Genomic DNA, 19,619 nt, shown 5'->3' on the forward strand with positions numbered 1-19,619 from the left:
AATTCTTTTCTTCATTGATCTTTTACGAGGCAAATCTGCTCATTTCGCTTTGAATTTTAAACTTAGCAAATCAATTTGTGCATGTTATATAGACGAGCAGATAGTTAATAATTCTCAATCATTCTCTAACATGTGAATTAGTATAATTCGCTGTGGATCTCAAACCTGATGAATCCTTTCTACCATCCCTTCTACGAAATAAAAAAAATTGGAAATAAAACCATAAGTCTTTTTATTTTTTTTTACTTTACTTTTACTATATTTAATTTAATTTTGGACATTTATAATATATTTTAGAAATTTAAGTGAAATGACTCATAGTTTATTCAGTTAGGAGCCGGCTAGTGTGATTATATTTCTGACAAATTCACTACCCTTAAAAATATGACCCATAAACTATTATGCAAATCCCTGCAATTTTTTATATACTAAGTAAAGCACAGAGAATCTGATGGATGCTGAAGATCCTATGTACTTTGACAACCACTATAGGAGCTTTGTTCTAGTGAACAGTGGGAGCTTCAGAGCCAGGTCACTCCCCGATGGAAACTTTTGACATGTCTCTATAAATTTTTTATATAACTGGAGATATTTATTAGGTATGCTTTAAATATATGAGGTGGTGGCGGTCCAGTCACACATGATTCTGACAAAAATGGTGCCTGGCGGTACCATTCCCAAGAACATGGGGTCCCAGTAATCAGAACCAACTGCACATATCCAAGCAATATGCCGTAAATCTGTGTGAAAATCCACAACTAAACCCAGGTATTAGCGATATCCTGAATATTGTATGTGATTTCTGAAATTGAAATTGTCAATCTAATTATTATGTTAATCTGAATTGCATTCTGCAAATATAACTAAGTTAACAGTCTCATTACATTTTATCTGATTAGCTAAGCCATAAAGTTAATTTATGAGTACAAATAAAAAGCAATGATGTTGATAGAAAGCCTATAAACTGATTTGAGAAGAAATGACAGTAAATATTTCAGGTACTAAAAATAAAGGACTTTATCAAGTTGACCAATGGACTGGGGAAGGAATTGTATCAATCTGTATTGAGATAATATTTGCAATGAACCATACTAACCAATGAGCAGTCTTTTCTTGTTTACAGTCTGACATTTTCAATACAAGTGAATGGCTAGTTGCTGTAGTTTGGTGAAAACATGGGGGCAGATTTACTAAGACTGGTGTTTATATGACAGTCGTTGTATGAAACCCGCGGGAGTAAGATGTGACTCGTTCATTAAGAAATGAACGCCTCTTAATAAATTTGTCACATCTTCTGCTATCCATGCGCCAGAAGGGAAATCTATGCCAGCTTTGAACCGGCTTAGATTTCCGCTATAATTTACGCTAGGCTCTTGCGTAAATCACAGTAAATTGATCTGGCAGTGGCCCCACCCACTTTTTAAAGTGGCGACATAAAATAATGGCAAGAACTTGCAAATGATTCCATACATATGGTGTGCTCCATAATTTTAAGCTTTGTAACGCCACACTACTCATTCACTGCGTAATTCTTAACCCCCCCCCCATGGTGCCTAAATGTAGTGTCATTTATATATTTAAGGGGAAATGAGAAGTTTGAAATTCCATATTGACTATTGATTTGTGATGTTGTTGCTTTACTAGTTTGAGTTAGAGTTGGCATTTTTTTGCGGTGGTATCACCAAATGTGAGATGCTCACCCAATTGACTAGTTGGAAATTAAAAATTACTAGTGAAGGAGAAAGTAATCTTCCACTGACAGCTTCAGGGATGGGTCCTAGAATAGTGTGGAATGGCGTCTGGGAACAGACCTAACACAGATCAGTGCCCATGGTAGTTCTTACCCTTCTAGATGAAAAATATTCAGCATGAAGTTTTAAGTGGACTTAGGCAAGCTAATGCCAGGAATAAAAAAATGTCCACATTGGAACACCTTGTTACTTACTCCAAAGTCATTTGGGTTACTGCATCCATTGAAGTGTATCCATTCTCCACAAACGTATCAGCATACCTTCCCATCTTTATGGCCTCTAGCCACTCATTTACTGATCTGTATGCAGCACTTCCAACTGTATTTTGTTCAACCAGTAAATTTGATACCCTGCAATGCATATATATAATAAGTAGAAAAACATACAATAAAACTATACTAACCCTCCATAAACTGTAGTTTAAAAGTTGTATGTATCCAACGCAAACTTCATGCTAAATGTCTTCCATGAGTCATCATTTATAAGGCATGAGAAGATGGTTTAGGAAGTTTTATCACTTTACTCACTATAGTTTGCTTTAAAGCCGAGTAGCTTAAAATAAGTAGCTATTTAATCTATTTTAAAGAAGCTGTACCTGTAATTTGCATGAAATAAATGAGGTTTCAGTCAGCAGATATTTGTATCTTCCTAGTAATTTACAGGTAGCAGCGCAATTTTTCATAATTAATGTAATTCAATTTCTAGATGTGACCTTGAGTGTCAGCCAAAGCTATCATTATTATCTTATTACTGGTCCCGTCTCATCAAGTCCTCCTATTTATATTGCTGAGCAGTGCTGCTGTAAGTTGCAAATGAGTTATGTGTTTATTTATGACTTGTTTCAGAAAGCAATGATATCTCCTGGTTTGTGCAAATGGGGCAACTTCCACCTAAGTTCTTTTATGGCCATATCTAACCTATGGACTGTAGTGTAGGGGTTAATATATTATTGAGGATATTATTAAATTGACCATATACCTATAATTGATATATTACTTTGTAATTACCTTTGGAGAATAGCATTGCTCCAAAGAAAATTAAAATTTCATGCCATATTTTTTTAGAATGAAGGCCAGCTATTGTTTTTATAAAATAACATGTGGTCCCCTATTACCAAGGTTTCCTCTAGGCGTACTACCTTCCTCCCACAATTCAGAAACATACGGTGGGTTAAAGAGGTTTTTCAACTATAGACAGCTATGGCATATCAATTGGATAGCAATGGATGTCTTATAGTTGGATGTCCAACTAATAGAACCCACACAGATCTTGAGAATACGCTGCCCAGTACCAGTTGGCTGAGAACACGTAGTCACTCTCCAGCAAGCCACTTCTTTGCCACGTAAATAGAGCAAGGCACCCTGTTCTCAGGATTTGTGAGAGTTCCAAAGTTGGTCCCTCATGTATGTAGTCAATATGTTACAAATATCTATAGTGTTAAAATCACCTTAATTACCTTCTTAATAGTTAAAATCAAGATGGGTGAACAAATACATAGGTATGAGATAGATAGATATGAGATAGATAGATAATAGAGATATAGAAAGATAGATAGATAGATAGATAGATAGATAGATAGATAGATAGATAATGTGTCACAACGCGGGGCGTGGACCCACTGGGCCGTACCGCGTAGCGGGATATTAGCTGGCCAACTAGGTACAAAACAATGTCTATAGTCCAGAAAGGGTATCAGAGGCAATGTAGACAGTAGAGGTGACACAACTTGACTTTCACTGTAGATGAAACAGTAGATGCAGCGGAAGACACGACTTGAGTTTCACTGTAGATGGCACAGACGCACGGTAGCACGGGATACAGGGTACAGGCAGCAGGAACGGCTAACACTGGGAACTGGAAAACACTAGGAGACCATTTACAAGACAAACTTTAGGCATACAACAACGCTCAGGCAAGGATCAAGTGGGCAGAGTGCTTTTTATAGTCCAGCAGTATTCTGGGCTAATTATTAACTAATGACAGTTGGACGCGTACTGGACCTTTAACCCGTTAGTGACCGCCAATACGCCTTTTAACGGCGGCCACTAACAGGCTTTATTCTGATGCATATGCCTTTTTACGGCACTGCATCAGGATAAAGTAAACAGAGCAGGGAGCCGTCAAATCTCCCTGCTCTCAGCTGCCAGAGGTAGCTGTGGGCGTCCCTGCTCTGCTGTGTGAGACCGATATAAGTATCGATCTCACCCGTTTAACCCCTCAGATGCAGTGCTGAATAGCGTGCACCGCATCTGAGTGGTTTTGGAGAGAGGGAGGGAGATTCCTCTCTCTCCCACCGACACCCAGCGATAAGATCGCCGAGTGTCTGTGTCTCCAATGGCAGCCGGGGGCCTAATAAAGGCCCCCAGGTCTGCCTGGAGCGAATGCCTGCCGGAGGCATGACATAGCAGATGCCTGTCCATTTTAAGCGGACAAGCAGTAATACACTGCAATACAAAAGTATTGCAGTGTATTATAATAGCGATCGGAGAATCACATATTAAAGTCCCCTAATGGGACTAGTAAAAAAGTTGAAAAAAAGTTTAATAAAGTTAATTAAAAAAAAATGTGAAAAAAATGAAAAACCCACTTTTTCCCCATACAAAATGCTTTACTATTAATAAACCAAAATAAAGTAAAAAAGTTACGAATATTTGGTATCGCCGCATCAGTAATGACCCCGACTATAAATCTATTACATTATTTAACCCGCATGGTGAACGCTGTAAAAAATTAAATAAAAAACTATGGAAAAATTGCTGTTTTCTGTGAATCCTGACTTGAAAAAAGTGTGATAAAAAGTGATCAAAAAGTCGCATCTACTCCAAAATGGTACAAATAAAAACGGCAAGTCTTCCCGCAAAAAAAAAGCCCTCATACAACTGCATCGGCGGAACAATAAAAAACTTATGGCTTTTCAAATATGGAGACACAAAAACAAATAATTTTGAAAGAAAAGCGTTTTTACTGTGTAAAAGTAGTAAAACATACAAAAACTATACAAATTTGCTATCGTTGCAATCGTAACAACCCACTGAATAAAGTTATTGTGTTATTTATATAACACGGTAAATGGCATAGATTTAAGATGCAAAAAAAAGTGGCGAAATTTCAGGTTTTTTTCTATTCCCCCCCAAAAAAAAGTTAATAAAAGTTAATCAATAAATAATATGTGCCTCAAAATGGTGCTATCAAAAAATACAACTTGTCCTGCAAAAAACAAGACCTTATACAGCTATGTCAACACAAAAATAAAAAGGTTATAGCTCTTGGAATGCGACGATGGAAAAACGTAAAAAATGGCTTGGTCATTAAGGTTTAAAGTAGGCTGGTCATTAAGGGGTTAAGGCCGTGCACACGCGGGCACGGGCGCCCTGCGGGAAACAGTCTTAGAACCCGGAGGAAGATGTCGCTGAGAACACAGATGTCCATGGCCAGGGCCGTCAGAGGGTAAGTCTGAACGACGGCCCTCAGCCATAGACGTTACAATACGAAATAGATAGATATGAGATAGACAGATAGATAGATAGATAGATAGATAGATAGATAGATAGATAGATAGATAGATAGATAGATAGATAGATAGATAGATAGATAGATAGATAGATAGATAGATAGATAGATAGATAGATAGATAGATAGATAGATAGATAGATAGATAGATAGATAGACAGAAATGCATAGATAGATAGATAGATAGATAGATAGATAGATAGATAGATAGATAGATAGATAGATAGATAGATAGATAGATAGATAGATAGATAGATAGATAGATAGATAGATAGAAAACAATTTAGATCGTAAGCTTCATTGTGACAGGAAGTGGGATGAATAAACTTTTCATGGTTACACAATACTACTATTAACTATTTATTTACAAATTCTTATAATAATACAACTACTAAAATACTTGTGTGTGTGTGTGTGTATATATATATACACACGATATAGACAAAAGTATTGGGACACACCTCTTAATCATTGAATTCAGGTGTTTCAGTAAGTCCCATTGCCACAGGTGTATAAGATCAAGCTCCTAGCCATGCAGCTTGCCCTTACAGAGATTTGTGAGAGAATGGACCATTCTAAAGAGCTGACTAAATTCTAGTGTGGTACTGTAATAGGATGCCAATGTTGCATCAGGTCAGATCGTTACTTTTCTTATCGTCTAGATATTTCACAATCAATTGTGAGTGGTATTATTGCATAGTGGAAGCGTTTAGGAAACATAGACAAAGTGGCAGACCACGTAAAAATACAGAGCGGGTTGCCGAGTGCTGGGGCGCATAGTGCATAAAAGTTGCCAACGCTCTGTTGACTAAATAACTGCAGAGATCCAAACCTTATCTGGCATTAACATCAGCACATAAACTATGTGGATGGGTTTCCATAGCTGAGCAGCAGCATGCTACAAACACACTACAAAATCTTGTATAGAGCGTCCCCAGAAGAGTGGAGTTTTGTTTTTTTAGCTGCAAAGGGGAGACCAACTCCATATTAATGTCTATGGATTTAGAATGGGATGTCATAAGAGCTTCTGTATGTGTCCCAATACTTTTGCCCATAAGGTGTGTGTGTGTGTGTGTGTGTGTGTGTGCGTGCGTGCGTGCGTGCGTGTGTGTGCATATATATATATATATAAATATATATATATATATATATATATTGGCAATTTATTCCATCAAGTGAGTTCTGAGAATATATCTTTACCTGTTGGATGAATTAACAAGTGTCTTCAAGCTGCTTGGGTTACGGATCAACTTGTCCAACATACTGACAATCTCTTCAAACTTGGGCCTGCTGTTCCGGTCTTTCTGCCAGCAATCCAACATGAGCTGATAAAGAGCAGCCGGGCAATCCATGGGACTTGGCAACCGGTAACCTTCCTCAACAGCTTTAATTACCTAACAAAGACAAATTGATTTGTTGTAGTTGTTCACATTTCAAAGAACATATGAACTATTTCAGCCAAATTTGGGATTACTATTGTTTATTTACAGCTTCTGTAAATGAGCTCAAATGCATTGTTTAAATATTTGCTTCTTTTTTGAGTCCTTGCTTAAGGGGAGGCATCAGTTTGGAGCCACTTTAATGATTTTTATTAGGCAACCGCATTAACAGCAATTCTCAAGTACATATTTTTTTACAGGAATTACTTCATTAGGGATTATACATTTCGCCCATGTGCCCTGCCAGGGCATTCAGTAGAATATAGTCGCCGTTAATGGGGCCTGTATTTTGTGAATGGAGAGAGCAGATAAGATGCTGCTATGAATGTAAGTATAGTTGATAACACCTAGAGGGTAGCCACCGTGAATTCTTTGGTAGGCCATATACTAGTAAATCAGAAGTTACAGGAATAGCCACATTTTCATATTTATGTTTTATTTACTTAGGGATATTGGAATTTTTGTTTTGTTGCTTGGTCACTTTTCTTAAGAAAGGGGCAACAAAGCTTTTGCAAAACTACACAGCCAAGGTTAGCTAAAATCTGTCTTATTGTCAAGACATGAAATAACCTAATGGACACGTTTCAAAGCTTAAAGAGGATGTAACACCTTCTGGGAAACCTTATGAAGTAATAAGAGACCAAAATATAAAGACTTTTTCAAATATATATAATTATGAAAATGAAAAAAAAACTCCTCTTTAATTTAGTGATAAAATTTCTGGCCCTTTAAGACCTGAATCTACTTAAGCTGAAGTCAGCTTTACATCCAGCAGTAAGCTGTAATTTTCTATGTGAGGATAAGACAGTTATTAGGCCATGTTTACACATTGAGAAATTTATGAGGATTTAGTCGTGGATTCCGCGCCTAAATCTGCATGAAATCCGCACACAATCCAATTTCAATGCAAGTAAATAGGGTTTTTGAAATCCCACTCGCATGCTCAAGAAAAAAATCTGCACAGAGCTTTGTCCGCCTGATTGAAAACAATATCCACAGCATGCTTATTTTACTTTCCGGATGCCGTGGATTTTCTCCCGTGACTTAAATGGAGCCTCTATAATCCGCGAAAAAAACATATTTGGCTCAAAAACATGCGAATTAGCATCTGCCACAGATATCATTTACAAATTTAATTCCTTATATCATCGATAAACCTTGTCTGTACATGTGGTAAAGGAAACACATGCTAATATTTGGATATATAATTTCCATTTAGATTTTACCCCTGAACAGCTTCAATCTTAGAATACCGCTGCTGCCAGGCAACCATAGTAACCACTGAGACACTGTGCTAATGTTTCGTATCAATGAGCTTTTATAAAGCGTTAGAAATATTTTTTTCATCGCATTTTTCACACAGCTTTAAATTAGGCTGTGTTCACATATTGTTTTTGCACCACATTCACGTATGCATTGTGAAAGCTCACCACGCATACGCCAAACGTATCCATAGGGCTGCACTTACAGGATGGATGCCAATACAGTGTCCTTTATGCATCTACCAGGCATTGGCATACATCTTTCTTCCCCACTATATATATATAAAAACTTAGTCTGCTGTGCTTTCCTATATATACAGTATACAGTAAAAAAGCATACAGTGCTTTATATAAATTTTTTCACAATGTGACCCTATGTTTGCCACTATAAACCTATATAGTATTGATAGTTCCCAGTTAATGACCGACGGGCTGGTTCCTGTTAGACCTTCCAAATTTGAAACTTGTTAGTAGAGGAAGGATTAGTATCTAAAACTTAGCTTTTAAAGAGGCTCTGTCACCAGATTTTGCAACCCCTATCTGCTATTGCAGCAGATCGGCGCTGCAATGTAGATTACAGTAACGTTTTTATTTTTAAAAAACGAGCATTTTTGGCCAAGTTATGACCATTTTTGTATTTATGCAAATGAGGCTTGCAAAAGTACAACTGGGCGTGTTTAAAAGTAAAAGTACAACTGGGCGTGTATTATGTGCGTACATCGGGGCGTTTTTACTTCTTTTACTAGCTGGGCGTTCTGACGAGAAGTATCATCCACTTCTCTTCAGAACGCCCAGGTTCTGGCAGATCATGCTGTGACGTCACTCACAGGTCCTGCATCGTGTCAGACGAGCGAGGACACATCGGCACCAGAGGCTACAGTTGATTCTGCAGCAGCGTCAGCGTTTGCAGGTAAGTAGCTACATCGACTTACCTGCTAACGCCGATGCTGCTGCAGAATCAACTGAAGCCTCTGGTGCCGATGTGTCCTCGCTCTTCCGACACGATGCAGGACCTGTGAGTGACGTCACAGCATGATCTCTCGAGAGCAGGCTGTGTGTCTGTGCACTGCCAGAAGCTAGTAAAAGAAGTAAAAACGCCCGATGTACGCACATAATACACGCCCAGTTGTACTTTTACTTTTAAACACGCCCAGTTGTACTTTTGCAAGCCTCATTTGCATAAATACAAAAATGGTCATAACTTGGCCAAAAATGCTCGTTTTTTAAAAATAAAAACGTTACTGTAATCTACATTGCAGCGCCTATCTGCTGCAATAGCAGATAGGGGTTGCAAAATCTGGTGACAGAGCCTCTTTAATATAACCCATATAAAATGGAATATCAATATAGTATTAATTATACTGTTGTATTATTGGACATACACATCAATATATATTCACAGTGATGAATACAGGGTTATAGTTCCTTGAATGTACAGCAGGGTAGGCTTGGATCATATGAGCTTGCACAATGGCATTCTGTCTGTCCCTGAAGCCTCACTCTCAGCCCTCTCTGTTGACAACACACCGGGCACTCGTTCTGAAAAGAACGACCCTGTTGTCTCTGGAACCTATCCCTAATATTGTGATAGTTTCCCTAACTGAAGCTCCAGCTCCTACACGTTTGCCCAGTTACATACTGGTTCGTCAGGGAGATATTGAGCATAGCAGTGTAGCAGATCATATGGCAGTGGCAGCGAGTGCTTCTAAACACGCTCCTTTTATATGTAACTCCGCCTCTTCCGGGTGCTCGGTCGTCGGACATCCAATCAGTCGCGAGCACAGATACGTCATCAGTCTCACATTGACATCGCCTCCTCACTCGCTCCACAGTGGGCCGGATTATCGGTGTTTATACAGGTATTTCTTCAGCTTTATCCCTATTGGCTAAATGCTTCCTTATTTCATAGTGTGCGTACACATTAATCATTGTGCTCATTAGGGCATATTCGAAGGGTTCCATTGTTCTAGCCATACATTGCTGTAATGTCCTAAATTGCCAAAATAGGACACTAGATCCATTATTAAAACATGGTTTTCAAATTATTATTGTTTTTGCATATTCTGGGTGAACAATTCCCCATAGTAAATATAGAGATGGCAAGGTACATATTCCACTATGGGAGTATGATTGCACCATCAAAAAGACATATATATATCTCCATCCTCACACCATATCCCTCTCTTGAGCCATCGTGAATCATTACTATAATGGTTGTATTCATGGGAATGGTTTGCATATCAGAGGAAGCAGGCATAGTTTACATTTTCATTCAAGCCTTCTGGGGCCACTGATCTCATTCTATGAATCAATCGACTTTCAACCTGTAACAGGTCCCTGTCCCAGTTACCCCCTTGGAGCTGGAACTTCAGTTAGGAAAACAATTACAATATTAGGGGATAGGTTCCAGAGACCACAGGGTCTATCTTTTCAGAACGAGTGCCCGGTGTGTTGTCAACTTTGAGGTTTGAGAGTGAGGCTTAAGGGACAGACAGAATGCCATTGTGCAAGTTCATATGATCCAAGCCTACCCTGCTGTAAATTCAAGGAACTATAACCCTGTATTCATCTCTGTGGATAGATATTGATGTGTATGTTCAATAATACAACAGTATAAACAATACTATATTGATATTCCATTTTATATGGGTTATATTGAAAGCTAAGTTTTAGATACTAATCCTTCCTCTACTAACAAGTATATACCTATATAGTGGCATACGTCAGTATCTTCCGGTAGAGCTTCACATCGGGAAATATTCCTGCCGTATACCTCCTCCAACTTATGGCAAAAATGATATGTGAACAGAGCCTAACAGTAATGATCTTTGTTTTTTACAGATATCTCATCTGAAATAATTTCAGGGATGTAGTAGAGAAAATGGAGCATAGCTGCAATACCAGACACAATCCATGGACAAGAGAGGCGCTGTTTCAACATAAAAAGCAAACCCTTTTTTCCTTATCTTATACAGCCCCTTTTATTTTCCGAAAGGTACTATGAACTCATGATAATAAATGAAAGAGCAGCAACAGGATTCTGTGTTTCACAGGAAAGTACATGTAGGCTATATAAATGAAAATCAAGAGCATATGTTAACTAGCGCAAGATACGTTGCTGTTTTGACATGTGTAACCTCCATGTATACACTAATCATTGTAAAAAACCAAAAAGTCCGGGTGATCATTGAGAAGTCAGCATGAATAATCCTATTGCTACAGGGTAGTGAATATAGCAATTCTTTTAGCAATCAATACAGCAACTAAATCTTATATTGTACAGTTGCCAAACATCACGAATAGTGATTTTACTCCATTCCATGGAGAATGAGAGGAAAACATAAAGCATTATCACTGCGGTTTCTGGGAATTGTGCATTGCATGAGCAGTTTTCTCAGTTGATTCCGAAATGCATTTGCAATCAGTTTCAGCTTCTGATTAGGTGATCACTTTGGCTACCATTGAAGCATAAAGGTATATTCCTTCTCCAGATAAGCTAATTATAGTTAGGAACACGTTTCGGCATTTTTAATTGCAGTTTGATTTTTCATTCTGAGATCACAAGGCATATAATAAAGTGTTGTCCTGATTGATGTGCCATGTAATAGCCTGCAATAAAATAAGATTATGGGATGTTCTGCACCAGCTCTTAACCCAGCTATTGTTCATAATCATATGTTTAGTCATTACAACAAATGTGTGTGTATGTGTTGTGTGTTGTGTTTGTTTTATAACATATATAGGTACCAATCTTTAATTGTTTTATGGAGGACGGAATGGTCTAGTTACAACTTTCCGTCAGGATTTGCGTTGGTATACATACGAAAATGAATGCGACATATGACATAGCTGTCATAGATGCCATGATGCAAGTGTGAACAAAGTCTAATACTTATATGTAAAACATGTCAACATGTAACATTCGTATATATATAACTGTAAGGTGTCACGTTGACATGACGGTGAGAACAATGCTCGGTATTGTATATCTTTGCGACATGAAAATGTTTCGAGTAATTTATGGCTTCATAAAATTACATTTATATAACCACACACACATGATCACAATGTCTTTGTTAGTGGCCTCATTGAAACAATGACTAATTTAAAGGCCAATGTCACTATTGTTTGTCATAAATATATTTCTGGTTAGCTTCAATCACATGAATTTTTACATAGAGTGCATGTTTAAGTTGAGAAAGATTTGTTAAGACTGGCGTTTCATATTCCAATATTAATATACAGATCGCTGGAGTAAGATACACTTAATTTATTAATAAATTAGGTGCATCTCTGGCTGTTTGTGCACCAGAGAGTCAAATATATTCCAGCTATGAGCTGGCATAGATCTGCGCTATAATTTCCACCACTTTTTGGCGTTAAATATAGTCAATTTTTTGGGACGAGGGTGGCCTTGCACTCTTACACTAAGCTTTGTCTACTTTTTAAGTGGCGTACGTAGGGGAAGCGCCACAAAAGTAGATTTTTTTTTCCAGCAAATTGCGACTTTTGTGCGGTTTGCGACTTTTCTACAGAAAACTGGCGTACAAAAGTTAGGAAATTCACCCACAAAGTTTTGACTACTCAACTGAACGCTGTATACTAGCAACCAAGAATAATGACCAACAGCATAGAGTTCCAGAAGTTAGATACAATCCTGTGGTCAACATAGACATATCAGTTGTGACTCACTCTGCTCATCATGGATCAGATCTGCTGAATAACCTGCATGTCTATGGCAACCTTTTGGACCAGCAACCACTTTCTTTTTATTGTTAAGCGGCTTTTCATCACGGTAAAGTGAAGTGACATATTAAACCAAAAACAAAGAAACTAAAGATTACTTGTGTTAGTACTTACATCTTGGTTTGTCATTTCCCAGTAGGGTCTCTCTCCATAAGACATGACTTCCCACATGACAATTCCATAGCTCCACACATCACTTGCAGAGGTGAACTTACGGAAAGCAATGGCTTCGGGGGCAGTCCATCGAATTGGTATTTTTCCTCCCTGTGAACATCATATCATATGGTTAAGTGCTAATGTGAATGCCCTTTCTGTTCAAGACGTGATAAATGTGATGAAGCAAATAAGGTGGAACAAGCCTCACAACCACGAACACACATATCACCGATGCTCAGACAGTGTAATACCGAAAATAAAATGTTCACTTCCAACAACTGGTAATGATTTTGTCTCTGGAGAAAAATAAAAGTCATGAGTCACATGATATATTTCAAAACAATGAATTGAACTCCATTTACAGATAATTCAAGAGCAGTGTTGTAATCTTCCTTCCTGAACAGTTATTACAGTCCTGCATGAAAGTAATAAACAGTACAATAGTACCAGGGAAGAAAGAGCGTGTGGTCTTGAATGTCAAGTGCAATACATATCCTGAATGTGAAGATCAAATCTGACCTCTGGAATCCTGATACTGGCTGCAAATGTGCAATGTGTCAAGTGTACTGGCTCAATTCTAGGCCAAATAATAAAATACACAAGGTCTGGTGTATCGAAATTTCCTTTGTTGCATTGAAAAGTAGTCAACCTTGACCCACAGGTTAAAAGAACTGTGACCACATAAGAGAATTTCTGAAACAACATAGTTCATATTATAATTATAGGATTATGCATATGGATTGAAGCACATTGGGAAAAGAATATGAAAAGTGTCTAACATGCTTTTTGGATTGTGCCAAATGTATAATTCTGCGTGCACCATTTTGATCCATTTGGCACAATTTGCTAAATTTTTGTGCCCCATAAAATGATGTATTTTATAACAATATTGATAAAACTCCACAAATGAATTAAAGATGCTTAAACTGATTTGCCCAAAGCCAGTTCTCCTCCACAGCTGTACTAACAATTCTGTGAGCTGCTAAAATGAAATATCTCTGCTGGCTTAATATCTGCACAGAGTTTACTTTGGTAATCCACATATTGGAAATTGCAGTCTTTACAGTAATCTGGAAAAAAACAACTCTCCCATAATGCTATGCAGTACAAAACAATTCCTTTTAGGAGTGCTGCTAAACTCTTAAAGGTGTTGCCCAATGACAAGCTTGTTACCTACGTCAAATATCAACTAGCAGAATCATGAATGCAGCTCTGAATTAGAAAGGCTGTAAAAGGGGATCAGTAAGTAAAGGAATATATCTTAAAAAATGCACTTATTAAACTAAACCTACGCCTAAAGCTAATCTTGATTTAAGCGATCTAATTTTGAAAATACAATTCCACAGGTGCATAGCAAACACCACCCTATTTAATGTACCACTTGTATCATGTTAGAGCTATGAGGTCCTCTTCTTTCATGTTTTCTGTAATGAATATGTACATTAGATGTTCTAGTTAATACATAGCTTTGCAGCCAATACGATATCAAAATGACTGTTTTCATTGCAGGGAATGTTTAAAGCACTGTTTCATAAAATAGTCAATAGTTGTAAAGTAGCACGAAGGATTAATTTTATACTTTGAATGGGAAATTTATTATGGAATTTGTCTTAGCCTATATGCACAGAGAACACAACTCTTACAAGATTGCAACCTTGCGAGCCCTGGTGTGGGAGCCAGTCAGATATCACAATTATTTCAGCCAGAATAAAGATTTTTCACATTAGTAATAGAATTCGTGGGATCACAATGTCTGGGCATGTTTTCATTACTCTCAGGCACTGTACACCACCAATGGATGCAGCAAGGTAATTATTTTTGGACAGGGTCTACTATAATTTGCCCCGCTGGGCCATGGCGGGGCCCAAATCAACAGATTTATATGGGTGAATGTCGCACTGGGAAGATAATTTCACCCCTCCGTCATGTGGGAATAGCCTTGATAAGTAAGGGTATTTCAGCCAAGGTGTTGTGGGGTACTTTTTTGGTGGCAGGATGAGCACAATCTACACTGGTATTTTGAGCATGAGCCAGGACGAGGTAGGGGAAATCAAATAAGCTTGACAACTGATACTGGCCAAATGTTTGTGATTCTAGGAATCAGGCTGGAAGCACTGGAAGAGTACAGGAGTCAGGCACAAACAGAGCATCAACAAGCCAGGAGGGAATAGTCCAGGTAAAGAGACAATGGCGGTGGTGGCAACGCAGCAGAAGCTGGTTTGATTCTAATTCTGGTTTGTTTGATGATGACATACCTGATGTAGAGTTAGGGGGCTCAGAGGGTGAAATGTTTAAAAAATATCTGAAATAGATAAAAAAGAATCCTAGGAATAGGGTATTGGGGGCTGAGTTTGGTGCAAGCATTACGCATAGAGGAGAATTAGTGGGAAAAGTATTGGTGGTGGGAGGGCCGCATACATATGTATGTGCATTGTTGCCAATATATTCCAAACTGCAGCAGAAAGTAGTAATGAAGAGGGAAAATATGTGAATGTTTTTGACTTGTCAAGGGAAGCTATAGCAGCAAAGGACGAAGGTGGAGTAAAAGGAAGCAGAGGCTATCTATTTTGGATTGGGTAAAGGGTTTTTGGTGTTCAGTAGTGTGGTAGCGGAAAAGAAACCAGAGCAATGCCTGAATATGTTGAAATATATGGATTTGTTGGTAGATACAAATTCAGTTTATGTGGGGACCAGTTAGGCAGAGTATGATAGGGCGGTTAGGAGGTTGTTAGTTGGGAACTGAGTTTTTTGGTTTGGGCAGAAGGATCTTGACTCAGAAGCTGAGTTGGTGCCATCATCCTCGGATGTCAGCTGTATCTTACAGCTGACACCCTGCTGTAAAGACGGGGACCGTAGTAAGCTTCGATCCCCACCATTAACCCCTTAAATGCAGCGGTCAAAAGCAAACACTGCATTTAAAGAGTTTGCAGCTCATCGGCACACCAGCAATGAAATCACCGGGGTGCCGGTGGCTGCAAAGGCAACCGGAGGCCTAATAGTGGCCTCCCAGTCTGCCTAGTAGGTAAACCTTCTGGGCCCCCGCCCGGAGGCTGGGCCTAAAAGGATTCCGTAGCTGTCGGCAAGATGAGCCGGCGTCCTCAGCGGGGGATGTCAGCTGTATGTTACAGCTGACATTCACCTGTAACGGCAGGAACCGGGGCTAGCTCCGATCCCGGCCATTAACCCCTTAGATGTAGCGATCGAAAGTGATTGATGCATCTTAGTGGTTAGCAGCAGACTGGTAGCTCTGCCCTGCAATCTCAGAGCTGCCGACTGCTGCTAGGGCAACAGGAGGCCTAAAAATGGCCTCCTGCTCTCCCATTACGGAAGCCAATTAGGCCCCGCCCAGAGGCGAAGCCTAATCGGCTTTCTGTCAGTGAATGACTGACAGATCTAGTACATTGCACTATATACGTAGTGGGACTAAAGAAAAGTGTAAAAAAAAGTGTAAAAAAAAGTGAAAAAAGTTGTAAAAACTATAATATAAGTTTCAAGTAATAAAATAAAGCACAATCGCCCTTTTTCCCTTAAGTCCTTTTATTATTGAAAAAATAAATAAACCATACATATTTGGCATCGCCATGCCCGTAACAGCCTGAACTATAAAAATATTATGTTATTTATTCCACGCGGTGAACGGCGTAAAATAAAGCGTAAAAAACAATGCCAGAATTTCAGTTTTTTCGTCACTTTGCCCCCACAAAAATTTTAATTAAAGTGATCTAAAAGTCGCATGTATCCAAAAATGGTACCTATAAAAACTATAGCTTGTCTCGCAAAAAACAAGCCCTCATACAGCTCCTTCGATGAAAAAATGTAAACGTTATGGTTCTCACAACATGGCAACAGAAATAATACATTCTTTTTACAAAAGTAATTTTATTGTGCAAAAAGTTGTAAAACATACATTTGGCATCCCCGGAATCATACTGACCCGCAGAGTAAAGTTAACATGTAATTTATAACGCATGATGAACGCTGTATAAAAAAAACTAAATAAATATGCCAGTTGCTGGTTTTTGGTCACCTTGCCTCTCAAAAAATAGGATAAAAAGTGATCAAAAAGTTGCTAGTACCCCAAAATGGTACCAATAATATCTACAGCTCTATGAAAAAATAAAATTAGTTAATGCAGTTGTGCAGGCTCAAGGGGAACATTTCTTCTGTTTCAAGAGGCGATTTATCAAGGCACTAAAATTAGGGAAGCAGGAAGGGTAGGGCCCAAACACATCTGCTGGAAGCAAGGGCGCCCGTATAATACCAGGACAACACTTTCCCAGTAAAATTCCCCAAGCTGCAAAGGTGCAAAGTGTGTAACAAAAGGGGATAAAAAAGGACACCATTTATCAGTGCGACACCGGCCTGTGCAGAAAGGATTGCTTCACAGCGTAATACACATTTATGGATTATTTTATTATTTTAACCCCATTATTATACCACCTGACTATGCCCCTGATGTACTCTGCCCGGCTTACATGTGCCGCCACATTATAAACTGAAATACCAGAAAAACAGTAAACAAAACTACTGCCAAGCAAAATCCACGCTCCAAAAGCCAAATGGCGCTCCCTCCCTTCTGAACCCTGCAGTGTGCCCAGGCAGCAGTTTACTTCCACATATATGGCATTGCCATACCTGGGAGAACCTTTTTAACAATTTTTGGGGTGTGTGTCTCCAGTGGCACAAGCTGGGCACAACATATTTGCCACTGAAATGGCATATCTTGGGAAAAATGTAAATTTTTACTTTGAACCATCTGCAGCGCAATCATTTATGGAAAAGATTTGGGGGTGAAAATGCTCACTACACCCTTTAATAAATGCCTTGAGGGCAGTACTTTCCAAAATCGAGTCACTTCTCAGGGGTTTATTTTAATATTTCACATCAGAGCCTCTGCAATTGTGAACAAATACTGTGTAAGTCGCCAAAATAGGTCTCAACTTCGCATGGTACTCTTTCAATTCTGAGCCTGGTCGAATGTCCAGGCTAAAGATTAGGGCCACAAGTAGGGTGTTTCTAAAACTAGGAAACACAGCCTAATAATTAGAGAGCTGTCTTGTTATGGTGGTACAAGCTGGGCACCACATATTGGCAAATCTATGGAAAAAAATCCAATTTTCATTATGCAACATCGAGTGCACATTAATTTCTGAAAAACACCTGCGATGTTAACATGCTCACTACACCTATAGGTGAATACCTTGAGGGGTATAGTTTCCAAAATGGGGTCACTTCTGGGGGGTTTCCAGTGTTTTGGTCCCACAGGGGCTTTGCAAATGCGACATAGTGACAAGAAACCAATCCAGCAAAATCTGTACTCAAAAAGCCAAATGCCGCTCCTTCTCTTCTGAGACCTGCCATGTGCCCGAACAGCAGTTTATGACCACAAATGGGGTATTGCCGTATTCGGGAGCAATTGTTTTACAAATGTTGTGGTTCTTTTTTTCCTTTATTTGTGGAGAAAATGAAAAATTTTGAGCTAAAGTTACATCTTATTAAAGAAAAAGGATTTTTTTTTATTTTCACTGGCCAATTCTAATAAAATCTATGAAACACCTGTGGGGTCAAAATGCTAAAATTCTTCAAGGGGAGTAGTTTTGTTAATGGTTTCCACTGTACTGGTACCTTAGGGGCTTAGCAAAAGCGACATGGTGCCAAGAAATCAATCCAGCAAAATCTGTACTCCAAAAGATAAATGGAGCTACTTCTCTTCTAATTCTTGTAATTCTTGCTGTGTGCCCAAACAGTAGTTTATGACCACATATGGAGTATTTCCGTACTCCAGAGAAGTTGCTTTACAAATGTTGGGTTTATTTTTTTCCTTTATTTGTTGAGAAAATGAAACATTTTGAGCTAAATCAACGTCTTATTGAAGAAAAAGGATTGGGTTTTTTTCCCGCCCAATTCTAATAAATTCTATGTAACACCTGTGGGGTCAAAATACTCACTACACCCGCAGATGAATTCCTCAAGGGGTGTAGTTTCCTAAATGGAATCACTTTTTGGGCATTTTCTCTGTTTTGTCCCCTCAGGGGCTTTGCAAATGCGACATAGCCTCCGCAATCCATTCGTGCTAAATTTGAGCACCAAAAGCCAAATGGCGCTCTTTTCCTTCTAAGCCCTGCTGTGTGTCCAACAGCCGTTTAGGACCACATGTGGGGTATTGTCTTACTAGGGAGAAATTGCTTTACAAAAGATAATTTCCTTGAGGGGTCTAGTTTCCCAAATGAGCTCAATTTTGGGATATTTCCACTGTTTTGGCAACGCAAGAGCCCATCAATCCTGACATAGTGCCTAAAATATATTTGCTTCTGAGGTCTGTGCTTCAGTCCATTAGCACACTAGGACCACAAGTGGGATATTTCTAAAAACTGCTGGAAAATGGGCAAAAAAATATTACGTTGCATTTTTCTGGTAAAACCTTCTGTGTTACAAAAAAAATGGATGAAAAATCAATTTCTGCAACAAAAAAAAATTTAATTTGTAAATTTCACCTCTACTTTGCTTTAATTCCTGTGAAGCGTCTGAAGGGTTAAGAAACTTTCTAAATGCTGTTTTGAATACTTTGAGGGGTAACATTTTTAAAATGGGGTGACTTATTGGGGGTTTATAATATATAAGGCCCTAAAAGCCACTTCACAACTGAACTGGTCCGTGAAAAAATAGCCTTTTGACATTTTCTTGAAAATGTGAGAAATTGCTGCTAAAGTTCTAAGCCTTATAACATCTTAGAAAAATAAAAGGATGTTCAAAAA

At 38.6% G+C, this 19,619-nt stretch overlaps 1 protein-coding gene across 3 annotated transcripts in view; it reads right to left on the reverse strand.

The window, feature by feature from the left end:
• The window catches only part of EPHA5 (EPH receptor A5), a 350,419-nt gene that overhangs the window by 9,791 nt on the left and 321,009 nt on the right, over positions 1-19,619 (reverse strand). For 2 of the 3 annotated variants that reach the window (XM_075861931.1, XM_075861921.1), the window contains exons 14-16: positions 12,823-12,972; positions 6,462-6,655; positions 1,946-2,101 (exon numbers count right to left, since the gene is read on the reverse strand). In XM_075861931.1, the coding sequence (XP_075718046.1) occupies positions 1,946-2,101; positions 6,462-6,655; positions 12,823-12,972 (500 nt within the window). The remainder of the gene's footprint in view (positions 1-1,945; positions 2,102-6,461; positions 6,656-12,822; positions 12,973-19,619) is intronic. The other variant, XM_075861939.1, reaches the window with a different exon arrangement.

The sequence above is a fragment of the Rhinoderma darwinii genome, chromosome 1 (genome assembly GCF_050947455.1).
Source record: "Rhinoderma darwinii isolate aRhiDar2 chromosome 1, aRhiDar2.hap1, whole genome shotgun sequence".
Lineage (NCBI taxonomy): Eukaryota > Metazoa > Chordata > Amphibia > Anura > Rhinodermatidae > Rhinoderma > Rhinoderma darwinii.